Here is a 20854-nt window from a genome sequence, read left to right on the forward strand (position 1 = left end):
CACCCGCCCACCCCATCCAACCACCATCCTCCTGTCCATCCACCACCATACATCTAATCTAACCATTCATCCATTTGTCCATCCCACCAACCCTCCATCCATACAGCCATCCGTCTGTCCATCCAGCCAACCCTGCATCCATACAGCCATCCATCTGTCCATCCAGCCAACCCTCCATCCATACAGCCATCCGTCTGTCCATCCAGCCAACCCTCCATCCATACAGCCATCCGTCTGTCCATCCAGCCAACCCTCCATCCATACAGCCATCCGTCTGTCCATCCAGCCAACCCTCCATCCATACAGCCATCCGTCTGTCCATCCAACCAGCCATCCAACCCTCCAGCCAGCCAATTAACCCTCCAACCATCCATCGTGAATCGATCCATTCATCAACAAGCCCGTGAGCACAGACCCTGCCCAGCCCGACACGGCCCAGGACAGGCTGGTGGGTGTGAGTCCTTGTTCTGAATTCAGAAATACACGTGTTCAACCTCAGCTCTGTCCTGTGCCAGTCTGGTGTGACCTTGGTAGAGTCAATGTACCTCTCCAAGCCTCCATTCCCCGCTCGATAAGTTAGGACTCCTGGGGACACTGGGGACAGGAGAATGAGAAGCACCTAGGCAGGCATCTAGGACGTGGTCCACACACCCAAGAGTTTACTGCTGGATGCCTGAGAACCCAGATTTGCTGAGCCGTGGTTTTGCAGAGCCCTGGTCCAGGAAGAGCAAACAACAACTCAGAGCAAGGCCGGAGTTCAGCTTCCTGCAGGAAGGGCAGGAAGGAGGAGGGAACAGGCCAGAGCCACAAGCAGAATGGGGAGGTGGGGACCCGTGAGGGAGGGGACGTGAGAGGGAAGGCTGCGGAGAGCTTTGAGTGACATTCTAAGGAGACTGGTGCCTATGGGGGAGGGCAGTAAAAGGACAGTGACCACCGAAGTGTGGTGCTGGGAAGACACACCCGCCCGAAGACAGAGATGGACTGGACGGGAGAGACTGGTGGCTGAAGGTTAGCGGGAGTTGTGGTTGGCAATTGATGGCGCTCACCTAGGACACTGGGGCCAGGGCTCAGCCCAGGACATGGGGACAAAGGTCTAGCCTATGAGAGGGCATGAAGACCAGTCTGTGACATCAGATCAGGGCTCGACAGGTGAGGGGTCTGTTCATGACACTGGGATTGGGCTCATTCCTCAGATGAGGACTCCGTCTGTGACCCTGGGATGGGGGCTCAGTCCAAGACCCAGTTCATGACACTGGGAACAGGCTCAGTCCTCAGGTGAGGACCCAGGCCATGACCGGGGGTCGGGGCTCAGTGATGACACCAGGCGTTGTTATAGGTTGTAGGAAGGGCTGAAACGGAGACAAGGACCGAGTACAGAGGGGACAGAGTGATGTCACAGAGGTGAAACCGATAAGGCTGGCGTCCTGGGGGGGTGAGGAAGAGGGAGGCCGGTCTCCACCCTGCGGCCTGCTCATCGGGAAGCTGCCTCAGTCTCGCAGGAGGAGACGGAGGAGGGCAGTGATGGGCTTGTGCTCTGCAGCCCGGGGCTGGGCTGCGCTGGGGGCAGTGACGGGGGACAAACCAGGAGCCTGGCCGAATCTGTCCCCAGTATCAGGGCTCCATGTGTGACCCGAGGCTCAGGGCCCAGTCTGTGTTGGGGTCCGGGTCCAGTGTGTGGCCCTGGATTGGAAGCTCCGTCTGTGACACCAGGGTTGGGGTTGGCTTGTGACACCGGGATCTGGGCTCATCCTGACAGCAAGATGAGGCCCGGACCGTGACACCAAGGTCAGGGCTCAGTCTGACACCAGGATGGGGCTCATCTGTGACTGGGACTCAGTCTCTGAAACAGGATCAGGGCTGAGTGTGTCACCAGGTCAGACTCTGGCTTGTCCCTGGGGTCAGAAACGTCCACATAAAGACTGACCCAGCCCTGACCCCTGATCCTTGGCCTTGGATCCCAGAGCTTCAGGATTCACTAGCACAGGGCGGGAGGGTCTGTCTGTCCTCAGGCCTCCTCACAGGCCCACCTACTGGGGCAGGCAGACCCCACTGCCCCCTGCTGCCCCTGGGGACTCCCGGTCCCCCAGGGCCCCCATCGGCCTCCAGGACGGACCCCTGCGCCTGTCTTTCCTCTTCCCTCGCAGACTGTTTAGTTCTGACCAAGGCAAGAAATGCCTTAGCTCTAGGGTGGGGAGAGGGGAGCTTCAAGGCTTGATGAGGACAGGGCACCGAGTGGCTCCGACCTGCCGCGGGTAGCGAGGGGTGGGGACGGTGTCCTGGTGGAGGCCACGGCTGGCCACAGCACGGCGTGTCCTCCACCACCGGTGCCTGCCTTCCAGGGCTTGGCCCGGGGCCCCCGCCACACTGTGTTGTAACTGTTTGTTGAGATATAATTCACTTACTATGCAATTTACCAACTTAAAGCATACAAGCCCAGGGTTTTTAGCACACTCACAGAGTTGTGCACCCGAGACCACATCAATTTTAGAATATTTTCATTAACCTAAAAAGAAATTCATGAGCCAGGCACGGTGGTGCACACCTGTCATCCCAGTGGCTCAGGAGGCTGAGGCAGGAGGAGAGCAAGTTCAAGGCCAGCCTCAGCAACTCAGTGAAGCCCTATCACAAAATAAAGAATAAAAATAAGGGCTGGAGTTGCGGCTCAGTGGTAGAGCACTTGTCTAGCATGTGTGAGGCACTGGGTTCGATTCTCAGCACCGCATATAAATAAGTGAATAAAATAAGGTCCATCAACATCTAAAAATATTTTAAAATATATATACCTAGGGGCTGGGGATGTGACTCTGTGTTTAAGTGCCCCTGAATTCAACCTAAAAATACAAAAGAAAAAAGAAAAGAAATTCACCTACTTGTATCTATTGACCTACAATCTCCACCTGCCCCAGCTCCCACCACTGAATATAAAGTGGGTACAGACAGCACTGCCCATCGCCCTCCCTCGGTTCATCCCACATTGGGGTGGGCAGGGGCGTCACCTCCCTCTCCGTCCCCTGCTGGCTACATCAGCTATGGACATGGTGCAGTGTATCTTCCTACCCTTTAGGGAGCAAACCCCAGAGCACCGTCATAAGTACCCTGGAACAGGAGGACCGGGAGATGGGATCCACCCAGCCGCGGGGAACCCCCGCTGTACAGTGAACAGGAACCCTGGATACTTTCCAAACTCGTACAACCATTACTGGAGGGTTCTGGAAGGACCTGTCTGGTGGACCCCAAAGCCCTTGTTTTCTCCTCTCCACTGTGCTGCCCACGGGTCCCCGGAACTCTGGGACTTTGGGACTTCAAGGTCAGAAGGGAGATGAGGGTATGTGGAAAGAAGAGGGAGACTGAATTCCCCCATTAGAGCCTCTCCTGCATCTGGAACTTGCATCTGGTGAAGCCACGTGGATCGGCTGGCCACGGCTGCTCAAAACAGAGCAAACGCTCAGCAGGAAAGAGCTCGCGCTTGACTAGGAATGTCTGCCGTAGGCTCAGGCTGAGGGAGGTAGCGCACACAGTGGCCTCGAGGTCACCGAAAGATCTTTGCCAAAAGCTCATCCCTCTTCCCATCATCCCAACAACCCGGGTGAGCAGGGCCAGGTGCAGAACCGACCGAAGTCCTGGCCTGCTCTGCCCTCCCAGCTCAGCCCTGACCCCTGCCCCTCCTTCCTCCACAGGCTCTGAGCCCAAGCCATGCGTCCAACCCTTTGACTCCAGAGCTGCCGCCTTGGCCACCAAGAGCAGTCACGAAGCCTGGACACCTGAGAGCCCCGACTCCGTCTCCACCATGGAGGATGAGCAGGCAGGTGTCTGGCTGTGAGAAGGGCAGGAGCCCGTGACAACAGGGGCAGCAAGTGCACTTTGTGTAGCACCCGTCTGTTACCCAGTCTCAGCGAGCTCTCACTGAAGAGGGGTGAAGTGGTTACCATCTTGTGTGACAGATGAGGGACTAGAGTCCTTTCTGGAATAAGAAGAGGGAGGGAATGATGGAGGATGGATGGATGGATGGATGGATGGGTTGATGGGTGGATGGGTGGATGGATGGGTGGATGGATGGATGGATGGATGGATGGGTGGGTGGATGGGTGGATGGATGGATGGATGGTAGGGACATGGATCGATAGATAGATGGGTGGGTAGATGGATGGATGGATAGATAAGTAGATTGATGGATGGATGGATGAATAGGCTAGACAGAAGGAAGACTTGCTTCACATCAGACCCTCTGCTGTGTGGTTGAAGCTTGGGCTAGGATTGAGATTTTGGCAAATGTCCTCATGACAACCTCCAGCCTGCTTCTGGGGAAAGGCCCCACTGGGATGGGGAGGTGTAATCCTGAGGAAGAAGGGGCTGAGTCATGGCTTCATGAACACAGCTCCACTCCAGCTCTGCTAGGGAGAGAGATGACCAAGTGGTGTGAATTGGATTCCCAGGGAGCACATGCAGAAGGAGTTGATCTGAGATGGTGTATTAGTCCACTTTTCATTGCTATAACAAAATACATGAGGAAATTAATTTATAAAGAGAAAAGGGTTGTTTTGTTTCATGGTTCTGGAGGTTCCCATGCAAGATTGAGGCTCTATCCCATGACTTTGGGGCTCTGGGGAGAGAAGCAGGAATGATAGCAGAGAAAACCACTCACCTCATAAACCAGAAAGCATAAGAGAGACTGAGAACCTGGTGTTCCCTCCACGGACATGCCCCTCCCTGGTGACCTCAGGAACTTCCGCTAGGCCCCACCTCTCAATGGCTCAGGCACCTCCCCAAAGTGCTCTGTGAGCCAACTTTTCACATGAGCACAATGCCTGGCAAAGCAACGTAGAGGAGGAAGGGTTTACCTGGGCTCATGGTCTCAGAGGTCCAGTCCGTGGTCAGGCGACTCCACTGCTCCAGGCCCAGGTGAGGCAGAGCATCGTGGCAGAAGGGCGTGGCCGAGGAAAGCAGCTGGGGACAGGGAGGCCAGGCAGCAGAGGGCAGGGAGCAGGAGGACAAGATACAGTCCCCCAGGGCATGGCCCCGGCCGGCTAACTCCTCCAACTACGCGGAAGCTGGGACCTGCCTGCTCAGTTCTCTCAGGTCAGGCTGGCCGGCTCAGGGGCCAGCTCAGGGGCCAGCTGCCGGGATCTCGCCATCCACCTCCTGCATCAACACAGGAGCGTCTGGGGCGCACCTCACGTCCAAACCAACAAGGCCAAACCGGGGGCCACGCCTGTAACCCACGGACCTCTGGGGTCACTGCCCACAACCAAATCATGGCAAGGCCCGAGGTCAGTGGCACCATGGCCAGAGCACATGTGGGAACGAGAGGCCACATCTCGAGACAGGAAGCCAGAGAGTCTGGGTCCCACGGGCACACTCCCAGCTGGCCCAGGGCCCTCCCACCGAGTCCCACCTCTGGAAGGTTCCGTGCTGCCTCCCAACACCACCGCCCTGAGGACCAAGCTTCCAACCACGGACTCGGGGAAAACACATGCCAACAGCGCAGATGGCCCTGCCTTCATGTCCCCAGGTCAGTCGGCCTCTGCTGGTAGGTTACCCAGGAAAGCAGGTGACTCCTGGGCAAGGGCTCAGAGGTGACTGCCCCCCCCCCCGAATCACCCTGCTTGGGTGAGAATGGCCCGGGTGTCAGTCCTAGCCCTGTCCTAGACCTGGACCACTTTAAAGAGGACCCAGGGCGGCAGGCAGTTGGGTGGGTGACACAGTGACAGAGAAACCACGGGTCCCGGAGAGACAGGAAGCCCCGGGTGTTCGGAAGGAGGATCTGTCCCTGCGGCAAGTCCGTCTCTCTTCTGCAATCCTGTCAACGTCACCCAGTCGGCCACCAGAGCTGGAGACCTGGGCCTTGTCCTGGTTCCCTCCCTCCTGTCGGCTGCCAAGTCCCTCGAACGCTGAGCCCTGGTGAGCCCTCAGTTCCACCCAGCTCGCCCTCCTGCCACCGCCCTGGTGGACGCCTCCGTGATGGCTCACCCTGGTGACCTCACGGGTCTTACCCGGTTCCCAGCCTTCATCCTGGCCCATCCAGCCCATCTCCGCTCTGCACCTCGAACGGGCTTTCTGAAGGAGGACTGTGGCCACCCCACCCGCCAGGCCCCCCATGGCTACTGGCGGAAGCTCCAGCTGGCCTGCTGACGTCTCACCGTCTCACCAGCAGCCTCTGCCTAGCAGCTCTTCTCATTCTGGCCTTTGTCGGGTGTCCCCTCCTCCAGGAAGCCCTCCTTAGCGCCCTGTGGACAAGGACAGCTGCCTCCCAGTTCTCCCCTAGCCCACTGCCTGGTCACTTCTATCGCAGTCGACAGTAGGAGCTGGGTGCCATCCCCAGCTTCTCCACTCAGCTCCATGAGGACAGGAAGCTGACTCCCTCTGGTGTCGTCATGGACGTGGAGGGCAGCGGTGCGCCCATTTTAGAGACGGGAAAACCAAGGGTCAGTCAGGCCTAGGAGCGGGTCTGGGGTCACGCTGAGCTAACGAAGCCGCGGCAGGAACGCCCAGTGGCTGTGGCCTCCATTCTGCAGCCTTGTTGCAGCTTGAGGATCCCTTATCCGAGTTGCTTGGGGCCAGAAGTGTTTGGGTTTCAGAATTCTTTTCTTTTGGATTTGGGAGTCATTGCGTATGGGAACTGAAGTTCGTTGACGCCTTGCATGCACCTCGTACACATAGTCCAAAGGTCCTTTTCCATTTTTAGGGTCTCTGAATTTTGCTCCTTTTGCTGTGACCGGACATAAGGTCGGGTGTGGGATTTTCCACTTGTGGTGTTATGTTGGGCTCAGAACGTTTCGGCTTTTGGAACACTTGGATCTGGGGTCAGGGACGCTCAGCCTGTACTTACTGGCCATCTTGTTTTGAAATTAAGTCACTTTTAAACAGAGCAAAATGAGACCAGAGAAGCAATACGCCTGACTCCTTGGGTGAGCTGTCTTCGTCTCCCGGCAGACACCAGGACGGATGGCCGCTGACACTTTTGAAATGAAAGCGTGTCTGTGCATTCCCTCCAGAATGGGGAGCCCTGGAATGTTTAGCCTTCTGGGTTTGACTTGGGGGAGCCCATCCCCCAGGCTCCCCTGGATCTGGACAGCGCGAGCCCGGGTGGATGGTCAGGACCAGCGTAATGTTTAACCAGAGCCAGCAAAGGCCCCCGCGGGCTGCCGCCTGTCTTTCCTCTCCCAGGAAATAAGTCAGAGGATGGGCACAAGCTTCCAAGCAAAGGGTGAGCCCTCCCCGGCTCAGGGCACCTTCTGGAGGAGGGCTGGACAGCCTGTGCCACCGTTGGCCAGGACCCCTCTCCCCCCAGCTCTGGCCTGGCTCCCACCTCTGCCTCCGATGAGGGAGGCCAGATGCAGGAGAAGGAGGGAGGCCCGGGCCGGGCCGAGAGGCTGTCCTGACGTGTTTATATTTGTAGAGGATGGAAACCAGAGACGCCAGGAAACCTTGGGGGGCAATGGTAAAGAGACGGCGTCAGAAGGAGGCTGTCCAGGCACCGGGGTTGGGAATGGACGGCCTGGGGAAAAAGGCCAGATCCGGAAGGAGGCTGCCCTGGAAGTCACATCGGGGCCAGGCGGTCCTTAGCCCACCCGAGCCAGAACCACAGGTATTCCATAGGATCCAGGGATGCGGTGTTTAAAGGAAGAGGGAGGAGGAAGAGAAGGAGGGAGCAGGGAAGCAGAGGGCAAGAATGACCGAGCCTCGGAGAGGTGCAAGAAGGGCTGAGGAGAACAGCACGGAGGGGCTGCGGAAAGGTGAGCTTCACCACCCATGGCCCAGCGACTCTGCCTCTGGGCGCTCACCCCCAAGAACGGAAAGCTGGGGCGCAAAGAGAGACGCGTTCTTCCCACCAGCCAGGCGGAAGTCGCCCTGGTGTCGGGTGATGCAGGAGTCACACCGCGTAAAGACGCGTGCTGTATCCAGACAGCAGAGCATCAGCCAGCCAGCCAGGGGCCTTCCATCACGTGCTCCAACTGCACAGACCCAGAGGACGCCGCTCGGGGAGAGCCAGACACAGGACACACTCTGCAGGATCCACTCACAGGAGGTCCCCGGGGAGCCCGGGCTGGAACGGAGCGGGAGCTGGTGCTGAAGGGGGCAGAGCTTCAGCATGGGGCCATGAGAGCGTTCTGAGCTGGGACATTGTGAGTGGGGACTAATGCCATTGAAATGGATTCGCAGAAATGGTCGTCGGATGGCAACTGTCATGCTATACACATTTTACCATAATAAGAAGAAAAGGAGGAAGAGGCCCAACCCGTGGAGAGGTTAATGCAGTTGGAGTGGCCTGCCTCGCCCCAGGCAGGTGGGGACCCTGTCCTCTGCCTCCTGTCTACCAAAATCCACAGCTGACCCAAGGCCTGGCTTTGGGCTGCCGGGTATTTTCCATCTCAGCCAAGAAACGCATCTGGGAATGCCCCCCACTACGTTTTAGTGGGGGGCTTCTGCATTCTTCCCTTACCTGGGAAAGACGGACCCAGCCGGGCTGGGCCGCCCTGGGGTAGGTTCGCAGGCAGAGCAAATGAAACTGCAAGACACCGGTTTGATTTGAATCTCAAATATTGCCACGTTTGGGGTAGACTCCTGAATCACGTGTTTGCTACTTATCTGAAATTCAAATTGAACTGGGTGTCTATGCTTTATCTGGCAATGCTATCATGGGGGCTTCCTATAGAATGTACAAAAGGGACCGGTTCCCCTCAGTGGCCTGCTTTAGGCCACCAATCAGCAGAGCCCATCAAGGGCTGCCTGAGATGGCCCAGAAGCCTAGTCCACGCCTGAGCATGGGCCTCACATGGAGCCATGGATCCGGCCCACCCACCCACCTCCCCACCAAAGCCTGGGGATAGTCCCAACCAAGACAGAGAAGGGGCAGCTCCTGTCTTGCAGATCCTCAAGGAGTCTGGGAGGCAGCCTGGAGTGCATTCCCATTCTGGGCTTTGAAGGATGCACAGGAGCTCGCCAGGCCATCTCTGGGTGGGTTGAGCGCAAGCAGAGGTTCTCCAAGCAGGGGAAAGGGCGGTTCTCTGCAAAGATAGCATGACTGGGAGAGGAAAGAGAAGCAAAGGCCAGAGAAGAGGAGAGAGAACAGTTCATGAGGAACATAAGGCTTCATTTTAAGCAAACCTGAGTTTGAGTCTGGCTCTGCTGGTCATTGTGTGGCCGGGGTGAGTCCTTTCTCCTCTTCTGATCTGCACCGCGGAAGGAAGCACAGCGACCCCTGGTGGAGCAGTCGAGGGATTAGCGATCAGGCAACTTGGGATCAGGGTGAGAAATTCCAGTAGCGCCTGGGCGTTGTCCACATCTCTGCCTCTTTGGTGTCTCACAGTGCCTGGCACCTCACTGCCTCCTGGGTGGGTTGGAGATGAGGCTGCAAGGGGGCCAGGCAGGAGGTGGACAAGCTTGGAATGTTTTGTGCTGAGCTGAGTAGCCTGGGTCTCCCTACCCTGCCGGGGAGAGAAGTTGCTAAAGGGGCTTCACAGCTCCGAGTTTCAGGCTCCACTGTGGTGGGAGATGTCTGGGCTGAGACCAGTGGAAGGTGGGTAAAGCGAGCAGCACAAACACAGGGTGCAATACAAACCGAGCATCCCTAATCTGGAAAACCCCAAATCCAAAGCCCCTCCCCCAAAGCCGAAACTTTCAGGAGCACTGACCAGACAGACCCTAAGAATAGAAAATTCCACTCCCGACTACATGGGACAGGTCACAGCCCAAACACAGGTGCACCACAAAATGTGCATAAAATGACTTCAGGCTATGTGCATAATGTGTACGTGAAACAGAAACAAATTTCATGCTTAGATTTGGATCCCATGCCCACATTACCTCATTGTGTACATGCCAATATTGTGAAATCTCAGAAAACCTGAAATCCGAAACTCTTCTGTTCCCAAACATTTTGAATAAGAGACATTCAGCCTATACTGTTATTATTTAAAATTTGGGTAACATACTCACCATGGATCACCTTGCATTACTTTTGAGTTTTAAAACATATTGCATTAAAATATTTACCTGAGCAACTGAGGGGTTTTTGGCACCCACTTGCATTTTGTATCCAAGGCAAGTGGCTCACCATTCCTGGCGTGGGAGAGATACTTAGGGTCCAGGAGACCTGCGAGGAGATCCCCTAAGCAGTCCAAGAAAAAGGCGAGGAGCTCGGACGCTGCCACCGTCGGCACCAACGATTACCTGTCTCCACACAGAGCTTTTACAGACTGGGATCACAGACATCAACTTTCATGTGCCTTAAAATAAGCTGGCAAGTTGGATAACAGGTCCCCAAAGCCAATTAGATAGGAAGAGTAAGCCCTAATGTTCTACAGCACAGTGGAATGACTATAGTTTACAATAATTTCTTACATATTTTATGAAGAATTCAAGAGGAATCCAAAGCCTCTCTGATATTTAAAATTATCCCATTAGATGGTTACATTGTATACATGTAGCAAAATTGTCACACTGTACCCGGTGAATATGTACAGTGATTGTATGTCAACCAGGAATAAACACTAGCTGGTGAGCAGGAGGGCAGAGGTGACTGTCCATGATGATCAGATGGGGATGATAAGGTGAGGCATGGCCCTTGAGGGACAGGTTGAACCGGAGGGACATAGGCAGGGCCTGGGTGCTGAGCATGGGGGTCTCATGGCCAGGAGATCCTGGGTCTGCTGCCCCAGGTCAATGCTTTCTTCTCCCACCAATCTATAGGAAGATGATTTTCCAGCGCCACTCAGTGAGAGCATAGAGGACCTCAGCCTGGATTTGGAAGCCCTTCGGGGCAGCGAATATCTCCAGGACCTGGGTCTAGGGGCCGCTTCCCATAACCAGCCTGGGGAGGCCATAGGCAGCACCCCCTGTAACAAAGAAGGTGGAAGAGATTCGCCCTTGTCCAGCTCAGCAGGGGCCCAGGTCCTGCCATGGAGACGGAGACGGAGACAGAGCTGGGAGAGGTCCCGGAGCTGCTCCGGGAGCTGGCAGAGGTGAGCCCGCTCTGCCCCACACCCCACCACTGCACACCTTCATGGTGCACCCCCAGGACAAGGCAGGGGTCTGGAAAGCCAGCATACACTGCTACCCCATGCCTGCATCGTCTAGCTCCAGGGCCACGAGGGTATCTGCACTGTCAGAGGCAGCCTGGACATGAGCTTGCATGAACACGTATGTGCCTACAAACCCGCGTGCATGTAGGCACACCCAGTGGCATGCAGAACACACCTGCATGCACTAGCATGGGAGCCTGTGAGGGCACACGAATTCACTTGTGTGCTGATCAAATGTGCGTGCCCAAGCCAAATCCAAGACTGTGCTGCACACTGCAGGCACACACCAGCCCGGGCACACGCCAGCCTGGGCACACTTTCCTGAGCACATCCACGTTCAGCCTACACACTTGTACATTTGCCCTTGGAAGCCTATAAGTGGCATGGTTTGCACACTGCCCATGCAACATACACCACGTCAGAGATCACTTGTGATCCAAACACAGATACATATTCAGCTCCATGCACCCCTCAGCAGCAGCAGCAATGAAGAGAGGTCTTAGCTGCCCATCCTTGTCCCTTCATTCCTCCCATCACCCCAAATAGGAATCTAGTCTGTGCCAAAAGGTGGGTCTTTGATGCAAATGTAGCATTGGCAAATCTAACCAGGCTTCCTCCGTGCTGATGCAGGCCCCTCCCATGTGGGGAAGCCCGGAGCTCTCTGTGGCCTACACACCCCTCCCCTGCAGGTCCCCTCAAGCCCTTGGATGCCTGGGGCAGTGGTCAGGTAAACAAGACTGAAGCCCTGATACTCTCCCTTCTCCCCAGGCTCAGCCTTGATGCCTCGGCCTCGGATGCGGGACCTTGTCTCCCTCGGACACTGGCTAGCCTTGCTCTGAATCTGTCAGGAGAGGGGCTGAAAACTTGGACCCAGCGGTGTCTGTCTGGGGATGAGACCCCAGCAGAACACCCAGGCAAGGTGGGTGTGGCCTGCAGCTGTGCACAATAGCGCACCTCTGCGTCTGGAGGCCTGTTGCACATGGAGAAGGTGCCTCCCAGAGCCGCAGAACTCACTTATGAAGGGGGCGTCTCCCCTCCTGAGAGTCCATCTGAGCAGGCCATGCTCTTTCTGTTGCTAATACCACAACCCCACAGACCCGATAAGTGGTAAGGAGGTCTGTTTGGGCTCATGATTCAAAGAAGTCCAAGGTTAAGGGACTACATCTGGTGATGGCCTTCTTGCTGCCAAAGTCCCAGCATGAGGGACAGGGAGCACACGCGTGTCTTCTGGTCTCTCTCTGTCTCTCTTCTTATATAGCCACCAGGCAGGATTCAATCATGGGAGCTCCACCCTGGTGACCTTATCTGAGCCAGTCACCTCTCAAAGGCCCTGACACCATACTGGGATGAAGTTTCTGTCCTCTGAGTTCCTCGCACTGGGCACAGACTCCAGCATGGGAGGGGGAGGGGGAGGCCATATGCAAACCACAGCAGCATCCCAGGTCCGTGAGGTGCCCCTGGGGTGGGCAGAGAACCTTGGCCACAAATGCAGCTGATGAGCGCCCGGCCAGGCCCAGAGGGCCTTTGGCTGGCTGCGTCTGCAGGGGAAGGGATCTGCAGCTAGGGAGGGCCCCTCTCGGACCTGAGGCCAGCCCACAGCTGGGGGATGTGTGGCTGGGCTAGGGCCTAGGCTGGGGCATCTTGGCCCCTGATGCAGGTGGGCATTCCTGCTCCTGCAGCTTGGGGGCTGGGGTTCCAGCCCACAGCTGGGGATCCTCGCCAGAACTCTGGCCCATGGCAATGGACATTATGGCCATGTCAGTGTCCTTCGGCTGGGGCAAGTGTGTCCCCAAGTTCTGTGACTATAGCCCTGGCTACACGTGGTTGGGGCCCTTGATCTGGGGAAACTGCCTGCAGCCAGGCTGTGTCCCAGGTTCAAGGAGGTGCTTACTCCCTGCAGGAACGTGGCAGCCCCCAGCCAAGAGTGAGGTCCAGGTCAGTTCCCCTGTCCTGCGAGGAGATCAGCTCCCTGGAACTTGCTCCTGGCTTGGAAGTGCCAGCCCCATCTGTGCAAGGTAGCCTGGTCTAGAGTGCTCCTCATTCACACCAGGTCTGGGAGGGAAGGGGACAGGGAATGGGGTTCCACTAAAGGGTCCCATGGGGGAAACTCAGGGACAAAGGCTGGTGGCGGGGCTGAGGGTCCCCTGGGTAGGAACTGGGCAGTGGGCTAAGAGTCCTGCTGGTCCAGAGGTGGGAAGACATCTTCTGCATCTGCCCTCCCTCCCCCGGGGTCCTCAAACCAGGGCAGATAGCCCATTGCAGTGACATTGCCATACACCCTGGGTCTCCCCTGCTCTCTCATGGGGCACATGCTCGCTCTCTCTCTCTCTCTCTCTCTCTCTCTCTCTCTCTCTCTCTCTCTCTCCCCTCCCCTTGCTCTCTCCTTGCCCCCTCCCCCTTTGTCTCTGAATCTCCAGTGTCAGTCAGACCTCCTGTCTAAACCCCAGTGGGCCACATTCAGGCCAGTCTGTGCCCCTGTGGCTTTCTCCATAAGGAGGGACAATGAGCCTGTCTCCTTTGGCCACTGGAGTTCGCTGAGCTCATGCCTGTGAAGGACTTAACAGAAAAGCTCAGGGAGCTGGGGACACTTTCCTCCCTGGCTCTCTGTCCTCTTTCCTCCTCTCCTCCCCAAGAGTGACAAGTCCCATCAGGGTGGTGTCCAGGGGACTGGGGTGGGCGGCTGCAGGGCTGGGCCCTCTCACCTGTGCCCTCGTTGGGGGCTGCTTCTAGGCCGGGACCCGCCCGTGCTGGAATGCCTGGAAAAGGACCACGTGGAGCCAGACCAGGTGTGAGTGTCTGCCCCGTGGAGGGCCTGGGGACTGGCTGGGGGTGGGGGCCAGGGCAGAGGGTACAAGGAGCAGCATGGCTGGCCATAAGTGTCCGGGGCCAGTCACCTGCCCACTTAGTCCTCATAACCTGGGACTTCTCTCCTAGACCATCCTTCTCCCAGGGAAGGGACACAGGCCCCTGGACTGGGTCTCAACCTGCCACTGGGAAGTGGGATGGGGCTCCCAGATCGGGTTGCACCAGGAGCCAAGCCCTGCCCAGGGCTCACGGCTCATCCTGGGGAGTGGGGTGACTGTGGGCTCCTTCCTCCCACCTATCCCCAGGTTGATTGTTCAGCAAGTGCTTCAAGAACTTCGCCAGTACCATGGGTAAGTGGGGAAGGGTCAGATGTGAGGAATAGGTAGGAGGGCAGGCGTAGGGGTGGACAGGCATGAGGGACAGATGCAGAGACAGGCGAGGGAAAAGTGTGAGGAACACAAGTTTAGAGGAACAGGTGTGAGGGGACAGACGTAGAGGAACAGGTATGAGAGGAGAGTGAGGCAACAGGTACAGCAGTGGACAGGTGTGGGGGACAGGTATAGGGAAGGACGGACGTGGAGACTGGTTGGGAGAAGTGTGGGAAACACAAGTTGAGGGTAACAGGTGTCAGGGGACAGGTATGGGGGTAGACAGCTATGAGGGACAGGTATAAAGAAGTCAGGGAGCAATGGGAGAAAAACAGGGACAGGAGAAGGGAGAGGACAGGGGACAGGATCGGGGAGGAGCCAGCTGCCGTGAGCCTGGCAGATGCGGAAGAGTGCCTCCTTCCTAAGACATCGCATCTGTCAGAGAACATTCCCCTCGTACTGGTATTGTCTGGCCGATGTCACTGGTCCCTGCCACAAACCCTGTCACAGGGTCTATGTGAGCAGGCTAACGGTCAAGGACTGGTGGGCTCTTAGCCCTGGCACCTGTGCCCTGAAGCCTGGGAGGAAGGTGGGGCAGGAGGAGAGTTGGGCGGCTGCTGACCCAGGCGTCTGTGCCTCTGATCCTGCAGGGCCCGGCAGAGGGCTCGCATGTCCTGCAGCCCTGGGGATGCCCAGTCGAACCTCACCTGGTTTGAGTTCCTGTCTGAGTAAGTGTCAAGAGCTGCTGCAGGTGGCTGCAGTGGGGCGGGGCATCCCTGGGTCAGGATTCCTGAGCACGGATTTTATCCTAAGCAGCAATGGGACTTCAGGCATAATCAGTGATGGTGACAGAGGATGGGGACCTCAGACAGGACAGAGGGTCCCTGACTCTCTCTCACACTCACGTATTCACTCAACAAACATTTATAGAGATTAGCATTGTTCCAGGAGCCTTGGGGGCTGGAGGAGCGGAGTCTCCCTCCAGGACATAGATTCTGCCAGGGCTGGAAGCGAGGCTGGCTTGTTTGTCACCGGCCTTATAAATATGTATTAAATGACTGTGTACCGGCAGTCATTTAGGGGAGACGTACAGTGACGGTGTTGGTGGGAGGGGGAGGATTAATACCAATAAGACCTGAGGCAGGTAGGTGTGGGTATGGATTAGAGGGAGGGGTCAGAGGTGGACGGAGCCATTTCTGGCCCAGGCTGGGACCTCAAGCTGGAGACTCTGTGGCGCTTCCCTCTGCAGACCCAGGCCCCCTAGCTCCAGAAACATTGCAAACCCTGCACATGTTTGTTGAGTGAATGAGCAGAGGAGCCGGGGATCCTGCAACGAGTAAGGCAGGATTGGGACGTCACGGGGGAGAGAGTCCAGGATGGCTGCAGCCCCTTTCTGACCGGCCTCCCCTGCCCCCAGGAGCGAGGATGGTGCCAGTAAGAACGAGAAGAGCGACAAGAGCACCAGGGTGAAGCGCAGTCTGAGCTCCCTCCGCAGCCGGGTCACCAGGCAGAAGGAAAAGGTCAGGGGGCTGGCCCAGGGCTCTCTTCTCCTTCTTCAGCTCCACAGAGCCCTCTTGACCCCGGAGCCCTGGGATTCAAGCTGGGGCTGATGCACAGGGTATGAAAGGACCAGCCCTGACAGAGGGCATCCTGTGACCCACCTCTGTCCCACACAGGGGAAGAGCCCAGCACACGTAAAGGACAAGACTCAGGAAGCCCGAGAGAGGCGGGAATGTGTCAACGGACACCAGCTGGTGCGAGGAACCTTCCTGGGCCACTCCAGCTGCCCGCTCTGCAGCAAACCCTTCCTGAGCTCCGGTGAGTCCAGCGGCCACCCAGTCCCTGGAGGCAGCCGCTCTCTTCCTTTCCAGTCTTCCAGTTCCTCTCTCGGCCACCTTTGCTCTGAATAGCCTCACTCCGTTTCACCCTTGCCCTGTGCAGCAGATCTTGGCGGCTCCCAGGAAAGAACTTGGGTTATGTGAGAAGTGGAAAAATTCCCTTTACATACCCACTTGTGTTATTACAAGAGTCCTCCTGCGGACTCTGGGTTCTGACAAGGTATTCCTTTGAGGGGGCTGCCGTGAGAAAGTGCCAGGTGCCCACTGGTTGAAACACCAGAAATGTATCGCCCCACAGTTCTGGAGGTTGGAAGTCTGAGATCAAGGTACCTCCAGGATGCAGCTCCCTCTGAAGTGCCAGAGAAGGATCGTTCCAGGTCCCTCTCCTGGCTTCTGACAGCACAGTTCCAGTCTTCACATGATGTTCTCCCTGTGTGCGCGCCAGGGTCCCAATTTCCCCTTTCTCTGAGGACACCAGTCGTGTTGGATTAGGGGCCCCACCCTACTCCAATGTGACTTCATCTTAACTAAGTACATCCGCAAAGATCTTATTTCCTAAAAAGGGCACATTCTGGAGTACTGGGTGTTGAGGAGGGTTGGACCGCAACATATGAATGGGGGGCAGGGACAGTGGAACCCATAACAGGCCTTCCACCCTGGAGCTCTCCGTGGTGGGGACAGCAAGAGTCTCTGCTCAGAAATAGCATCAGGCTCCAAAAGCTCTGAAAGAAGAGCTCTGGTTTTGTGTGTGTGTGTGTGTGTGTGTGTGTGTGTGTGTGTGTGTTTTGTATTGAGGATCCAATCTGCAGACTGTTTACAGGCAGGACTCAGGCAAGTTCAAAGTTCCTGGACCTCAGCGCTACTAACACTCAGGGCCAGGTAATTCCTCAGCATGGAGCATCCCTGGCCCCTCCCCACTAGACCCAATAGCAACCATCCTGTCTCCAGTTGTGACAACCAAAAATGTCTCCGAATGTTGCCCAAAGTCCCCTCTGAGATTGTCCTGGATGACACTCAACAGGCTAATAAGATAACTGCAGGCCCTAGAATGGACCCAGACCTCGCAGTGAAAGCGACATTCTCCACCCACTGGGCAGGAGCCTCCTCCTGACCTGAGCTGCAGGTTTTGCATTTCTTGACTCTGCTTGCCCCAGCCTTGGGTATTTTCCTTCTTCCTTGTCCCCACTCTTCCCAGAGTGCTCTTTTGCTGACTAAGGGGCTATGGGCCTTTCACTGATGTCCAGCTTTGAGCTTTCTCTCCAGAAGGTGATCTCCAATGAACTTTGTGACACATGAGCTGTGTTCAGCCAAGGCTTGCATGAGCTTTGCAAAGTCTTGCATGTGCTGACAACCCGGAGCATTATGAGGCCCTTAATTTTAAGTAGCAGGTAGCTTCCTGTTCCTCCTGTTATTCTATTCTCTTCTGCAGGGGGTGGAGTTCGCTGGATCTTTATTAGGCATCCAATTCAAGGGGCAGGTGGGATGTTGGCAGAAGAAAGGGCAGAAATCCAGAGTCAAGCCTGCATGCACAGAGCAGGTGCCGGAAGCCTGCTCCTGAGAGTGCTTGTTTGAACAGGTGCAGCCAAATCCCTCACTTATCACCTGCACTGCTGCTTCCTTGTTCATCACTGTCCTTTAATTTCTGTTCCGTTTTTTTTTTTTCCTCAGTGCTTTTCAGAAAAAATCCTGAGGTCTCTCTGCTCAATTTTTGTGTCATTAAAGGACTTGTGTGTCTTTGTGGGCCACTCACCTGCAGTCTCACTGTCTTTAGGGGACTTAGATAAACCCAACTGAGACCGATGGAAGTAGAATTTGCATTTTCACAAGATCCCCCTAGTGTTCTGGATGACATTAGTTGCCTACAAGCCTAAGGCAGGTTTTTCCACCTCCACTGCAGACGTTTGGGGCCAGTTCATTCTTCTGCATGAAGACCTAACTTGTGCACTGAACTGCAGTACACAGACTGCAGGGATGTTGACTGGCACCTCAATGCCAATAGCAATCTCTTTTGCCCCCCTGTTGTCACCATCACAAATGTTATGTCTCCTGACATTATCAAATGCCCGTGGAGGCAAAAATCACCTCTGGTTGAGAACCACTGTTCCTAGGAATCTTCCTGTCCACCTGTGTTTTCAGCCTCAGTGTCTACAGTTTTCTCTTAAAACAAGGCTAGTTTCCCACTCTCAGGTGCACTTAGGGTCAAATCCAGCTTTTGGTATGGCCTGCAGGCTAAGAATTTTTTCCTAACATTTTTAAGTGGCTGGAAATGAATATTTGGGGACACATGAAATAGTACAAAATTCATATTTCAGAGTGCATAAATAAGATTTTGTTAGTGTACAGCCATACTGGTTTGTACACGTATTACTTGTCCCTGCTTTCAGGCAACAATGGCAGAACTGAGTAGTTTGCATCAGGGCCTGCAAAGGTGGAAATATTTACTGGAGGGCACCCCTGAGCCAGGTTATCCAGCAGCAAACCAGCCAAACCCAGCAGGGTGGCTTACCGTGACCTGCAGAGCAATAAGTCCCTTACAAATATAGCCTTTGAGATCAAGGAAGATTTGAGTGTGTGTAAAAGGTAGCACTTCGCACAGTGCCTGGTGCACAGAGGCAGTGGTACCGTGTGTCACCCTCCTCCCCCTCCCCATCACCATCATTATTGTGTTTGTTGCTGTTGTCATCTAAGGTCTTTCACCAGCAAGAGGCAATGCAAGCATTTAAATCATGTGCTCTGACCACAGCCCCCTTCACACCTGTGTCGGGAGGCATGAACCACCAGTATATGCACCTCATTTCCAACAGGTGCCCCTGGTTATGCCTCAGAGGTATCCAGGGCCAGATGTGACTGTCATATAGAGGAGCAGCCTGGCAGTGTGGTAAACAGAATAGAGAATGGGTCATGTTCCAGGTAATTAGGGCAGGTGGTCTCCAGGGGAAAGCTGGGATGCTTTCCCAGAAACCAATCCACATAGTCCTATTCCTGGTCCTGACCTTTAATGCCCTTCAGGGTCTGACCCCACCTACCTTTCAACTTCTCTCCCACCATTTGGCCACCCAGACTCCATGACCTGGCCACTGGGAAGGACTGTCTGGTAAACTATGACTGTACCTTTCTGGAACCTCCTGTTCCTTAGACATGCTCCGTCTCTTGACTAAAAGTCTGGACCTAACCTGAGTGCTATCACTTGCCCCACACCGTACCCCACACCAGCTTCCATACTGAGAGCTCTTGACAATGTAACTGTGTGTGTTGAAGTGAATTTGGTTTGGGGAGATCTTCTTGGCCTATTAACCAGCCTGAACTTTGAGAGTCACTGGGCTCCACTCCTGGTTACTGCCCAACTGCCCCACCTGGGGTGGGAGGGACCTGGATTGGACAAATAGCTTCAGGGTTGGAATGTAATGGCACCTGGGGGACTGACACTGCGGCAGTATCTGGCATGTCTACAGGTAGTCTAACAGCACCTGGCAAGGAGGGATCTGGAATGTGTTTCAGATTCTCAACACCTGTTTGCAGGTGTCTGATAACATCTGCACTGGAAATATCTGGTGTGTGTTTTGGGGTAACTGAAAGCTCCCATGTAGGGTCTTGGATATGTTTCTGAGTGTCCAAAAGCTTGTTGAGGGTATTTGCTGGTTCCTAAGTAGAAGTGTCTGGTGCTTTCAGAATATTTGGCTTGATTTTTACACCTCAATGTTTGAGGATTTCCAACGGATCTAGGTGGGGTGTCTGACATATTTCAGGGTGGCTGGAAGCCGGTATGGAGTATTTGGTGGCACTTGCCTGGGTGTCTATGTGTTTGGGATAGCTGACGCTACCCGTGTTGGGGTGTCCGAGAACACCTGTGAGGTATATGACTCATTTTTCCCAGATCCACCTTGTAATCTATGCTGGGCTTTGTCAACAGACCCTGCCCTCTCTAATCCTTGCTGCCAGAGGAGGAGTTCCCCTTAGATACTGCCAAATGCAGCACCCCCCCCCCACCGCACATCCCCAGCCCCGCGCTCACACACCCTACTGATCCCCCAAGACATCCCTCCACCCTGTGGGGATCCTCCCCCAGGATTCCCTCCTCAGACGTGCTAATCACCTGGGCTCCCACTGGCCCTAGAAAATGCCTCCAATTCCTTGTCTCCCCATTCCCGGACATCCCAGGCCCCCGGTGCCCTCCCCAGCCACCTCCCCTACACACCCCACTGATCTTCCTTCAGGATCCTCCCAACTCCAACTTCCTCTCAGGCGCCCCTAACCCCAAGATCCCCCAGGCCCGCATTGTCTCTCAAAATAAAAGTCCCTTCCCCAGCTCCACGAATCACCCAGGACCCCAGCGCCGCCGACCTCTCAGGATCCCCCCAACACGGTCATCCCGGCCCCACACACAGGGTCTCCCATCCCAGCCGACATTCTGGCTCCGGTTGGCCCGCCTCTTATGAAGGAACGCCCCCAACCCCGCAGACCCGCCTCATAGGCTGCCATGGCCCTCACCATAAGGACCCTCCCGGTGGGGGTCCCCGCGCCTCCAACCTCCGCGGAGCCGACGCTCCGCCCCGCCGCGCCCCGCCCCGTCGCTCGGCGCCGAGCCTAAGGCAAAGTCCCAGGTGCGGGGATCTACCACCCTCGAGGCCACGCCCCCGGGACCACGCCCCCTCCGGACCACGCCCCCGGGCGGGTCGCGCAAGCGCCGCTCACCCCGCGCTGGCTCCCGCTTCCGGCTCCGAGCTGCGGGCGACTGTGGTTCCGCTGAGGCCGGGCGGAGGCGGCGGCGGCGGCTGCGGCTAGAGTGGTGGAGGAGCGGGAGGAGAGCGGCCTGCGGGGAGCC

At 56.1% G+C, this 20854-nt stretch overlaps 1 protein-coding gene and 1 long non-coding RNA gene across 8 annotated transcripts in view; one reads left to right on the forward strand and one right to left on the reverse strand.

Annotated features, from left to right (window-relative positions):
* Arhgef18 (Rho/Rac guanine nucleotide exchange factor 18) overlaps positions 1 to 20854 on the forward strand; it is a 75510-nt gene that overhangs the window by 4674 nt on the left and 49982 nt on the right. Inside the window, exons 2-10 of one of the 6 annotated variants that reach the window (XM_078034832.1) lie at positions 3678 to 3806; positions 10694 to 10961; positions 11790 to 11940; positions 12922 to 13036; positions 13752 to 13809; positions 14132 to 14176; positions 14845 to 14922; positions 15612 to 15714; positions 15871 to 16012. In XM_078034832.1, coding sequence (XP_077890958.1) covers positions 3788 to 3806; positions 10694 to 10961; positions 11790 to 11940; positions 12922 to 13036; positions 13752 to 13809; positions 14132 to 14176; positions 14845 to 14922; positions 15612 to 15714; positions 15871 to 16012 — 979 coding nt within the window. In that variant the 5' untranslated portion in view covers positions 3678 to 3787. Of the gene's footprint in view, positions 1 to 3677; positions 3807 to 10693; positions 10962 to 11789; positions 11941 to 12921; positions 13037 to 13751; positions 13810 to 14131; positions 14177 to 14844; positions 14923 to 15611; positions 15715 to 15870; positions 16013 to 20854 lie in introns of those variants that run through there. The other 5 variants (XM_078034838.1, XM_078034821.1, XM_078034835.1 and 2 more) reach the window with 5 other exon arrangements.
* Positions 1328 to 20651, reverse strand: LOC120891533 (uncharacterized). 2 transcript variants are annotated; one of them, XR_005736024.2, is made up of 4 exons: positions 20521 to 20651; positions 9106 to 9199; positions 4839 to 9005; positions 1328 to 4600 (listed from the first exon to the last, which is right to left on the reverse strand). It is a non-coding gene; the product is annotated as an uncharacterized LOC120891533 (long non-coding RNA). The 2 variants fall into 2 exon arrangements; XR_005736023.2 differs by having other exon boundaries at positions 1328 to 9005.

This window comes from Ictidomys tridecemlineatus, chromosome 2, assembly GCF_052094955.1.
Source record: "Ictidomys tridecemlineatus isolate mIctTri1 chromosome 2, mIctTri1.hap1, whole genome shotgun sequence".
Classification (NCBI taxonomy): domain Eukaryota; kingdom Metazoa; phylum Chordata; class Mammalia; order Rodentia; family Sciuridae; genus Ictidomys; species Ictidomys tridecemlineatus.